We start from the raw sequence: 2,789 nt of genomic DNA, 5'->3' as shown, positions 1-2,789 counted from the left end.
CGGGACTGGCACCAAGTCCTCCTGATGTAAAACCCTCAAATTCATGTTTTCAGAAGCAGCTTTCCGCCTCTTATTTCCTGGGGAGGGGCACGCCAGCATCTGCCCCAAACGCCCTCCTTTCAGAATGGTTCGTGTTCTCGCTGACATGTATTCTAAGGCGACCACAAAACTTCAGAGGGATGTTTCTGTTGTTTCGGGAGTCGCCTCTTCCCGAGGGAAGTCTCACGCTGTACGCAACTCTGGCAGGCACCATATCCCGTGCGCTGTTGGCCGTAAGCGGGCAGGGAGAACGGCCTGCGGTGCCGTCGTTTTTAACGCTGGGCTCAGCTGTGTAGCTGGAGTGGGTTAAGGAAACTCCAGCTCCCAGAGAACCGGCACCAGCAGCAAACCTGTCCGTCGTCCGGACCCTGAGTCCCTTCACTCACCGGGTCCTGAGTTGTCTTACTGAGGATCAGGAAATGCTTCTGAGAGGCAGTAGCAACATTCCTGCCTACTCACGGTTTGGGCTCATCCTTTTTCTTGCTTTCTTTCAGGCTTCCAAGATACCGCAGAACTGCTGCCCGCTTCTTGTGTTTGTGAATCCGAAAAGCGGTGGTCTGAAAGGTCGGGACCTGCTGTACAGTTTCAGAAAGCTGCTAAACCCCCATCAGGTCTTCGAGCTTACCAACGGTGGCCCACTGCCGGGGTAAGCCACCAGGTTTTTAATACCGTTTTATTTATGATGTTTGTTGGCAGGACGGGTTGTTAGGAAGATCTAAATGGCTTCTGTTCCGTGCCTGAGGGCCGGAGCAGTGCATCACTCCTCCTCACCGGTTCTCGCTGTGGAAACAGGCCGAAACCGAGAGAAACTCTTTCTCTGGGCGAAAGAGAACAGGGTCGTGCTCTCGTGTCTCGCCTGCTGGAGTCCGGTCCTGGGAGGATCATTTGTGCTTTACAGTAACACGGGTCTGACAGTGCTTAACAAGATTTTACAGCCGAATGGGGATGGGAAATGTCACGTCGCCTGTGGAGGGCTCGTTTCTGCTTTTATTTCCTCTGCTGTTTCGTGGGAACCAACAGGAAAGCATGATCAAGTTCTCCATCTCGGCTCTCCAAACTTGGCCGCAATTGCAGATCTAACAGGGCCTGCCCGAGCCCAGCAGCCGCGTTTCGCGTGCCTGTAGGGAGGCAGGAACCCGTCGCTGGCTTTGGTCAGCACCGCTTTGTTAGCAGCTTCGTACAGCTGAACGGGACGGCTGTCACCTGCTCGCAGCACCCTCGTGCCCTCAGCCCTGCGTTACAGCGAGCAAAGGCAGCGTAGGCCGGGGGCAGGAGAAACAGGCCGCAGGGACAAAGGATTTTGTCAGGACTCTGTAATCCTGCTGCCGGTCCAGCGCACCTCAAGCCGCAGCTTCAGGAACGTGTTCATTTTGGTTTGCCCTTGGAATACCTCTCCAGCTTTGTGGCGAAGCGCTGCCGCCCGTTCGGTGGATCGTGGGCAGTGGGAAGCAAAAACTCCTTCGCGGGGTATCTGGGTATGAAGCACGAAAAGCCACAAACGGGAAAGGCGGCCAGGAAAGTCGTGCTGTGAAGAAGAAAATGTGCTGAGAGTTCTGTGACTGACTGAAAAAAACCCCAAACCGCCACTAGTCAGCATCTCCCCTGAGATTCAGCAACATGTAGATGTTCCCGTTGGAAGTCACCTCTCCGTCTCCTTGGTGGAAAAGGAAGTGATTAACAATTCAGCTCTAGGCGTGAAGAATCTTACCGTAATGTGGTTGTCGGTCTTTTCAGACAGCTTTGTCCCAACCTTCCAGGTTTTCCCTTCACTTTGTCGATGCTGAAACTGGTGGTGAAGGGGTAGGAAATACCGTAGTAGCGCGTTAGCTGAAACAGCGCGTGAAGAGGCTTCGCTTTCCCGTACGGCGTCGTAACGCTTCTTTTCCCCCTCTGCTTTCTGTCTCTCCGGAGGTTCCACACGTTCGCTAAAGTCCCCTCCTTCCGCGTGCTGGTGTGCGGGGGGGACGGCACCGTCGGCTGGGTCCTCGGGGCACTGGAGGAGATCAGGCACAAGCTGGTGTGCTCGGAGCCCTCAGTTGCCATCCTACCCTTAGGAACAGGTGAGAAGCACAGCCGGGAATCTTCCCACGGAAGGTTTATCCCTGTTATCCGTCCACCAGTGTGGCGGTTTTGCAGTGGCGGTGCCGTGACTCGGTTCTGGCCAGGGTGGGAGAGCAAGCGCACCACCGGCTCGGCGAGGGAACGTCCGTCCTGCTTTCTGAGGGAAGACTGAGTGGCGGGGGGTTGGTGTGGGGGTGTGAGTGGGAAGCAGCTGCAGAGGGCAGCATACCCTCCCCGGACACCCCAGGCGCATCAGCAGTCGCTGTAAACCGGTGAACACGCTGCTTTGTCCGCTCCCTGCCGGGTTTGTTCCGTCGCTCTCGGGAGCTTCAGGTGGGAGAGCGTTCCCGCGTGCGATACAAGCACAAGTACAACCCCACCACCGCCAAGGGTTATTCTCTGCTGGTTAACTCTTCCGTCCAGTCTAATGACTCTGACTCCTTTGGGGCACCCGGGTGTGGTTTGATTTGTAAAATCCAAAGCTCTAAAATGGGGGCTGACGCGGTTTTTGATGCCTTTAGCTAACTTGCGAAATGCAGTCATGTTTGGGGTTCTTTGTTGTTGCCCAGGTAATGATTTAGGGAGAGTCCTGCGCTGGGGAGCTGGCTACAGCGGGGAGGACCCCTACTCGATTTTGGTTTCCGTGGATGAGGCTGATGACGTTCTTATGGATCGCTGGACTATCCTTT

General features: G+C 55.4%; 1 protein-coding gene across 1 annotated transcript in view; it reads left to right on the top strand.

The window, feature by feature from the left end:
- Positions 1 to 533: 533 nt before the first annotated feature.
- LOC104508388 (diacylglycerol kinase theta-like) overlaps positions 534 to 2,789 on the top strand; it is a gene marked incomplete at its 5' end in the record, with an annotated part of 4,164 nt that continues 1,908 nt past the window's right edge. Inside the window, 4 exon segments of the mRNA XM_010149992.1 lie at positions 534 to 685; positions 1,951 to 2,099; positions 2,670 to 2,787; position 2,789. The exon segment at position 2,789 is cut by the window's right edge and continues 48 nt beyond it. Of these exon segments, the coding sequence (XP_010148294.1) occupies positions 534 to 685; positions 1,951 to 2,099; positions 2,670 to 2,787; position 2,789 (420 nt within the window).

This window comes from Eurypyga helias, unplaced genomic scaffold (genome assembly GCF_000690775.1).
Source record: "Eurypyga helias isolate BGI_N326 unplaced genomic scaffold, ASM69077v1 scaffold40274, whole genome shotgun sequence".
Taxonomy (NCBI): domain Eukaryota; kingdom Metazoa; phylum Chordata; class Aves; order Eurypygiformes; family Eurypygidae; genus Eurypyga; species Eurypyga helias.
Note: the sequence above shows the minus strand (reverse complement) of the source record. Positions and strands in the feature narration are given on the sequence as shown.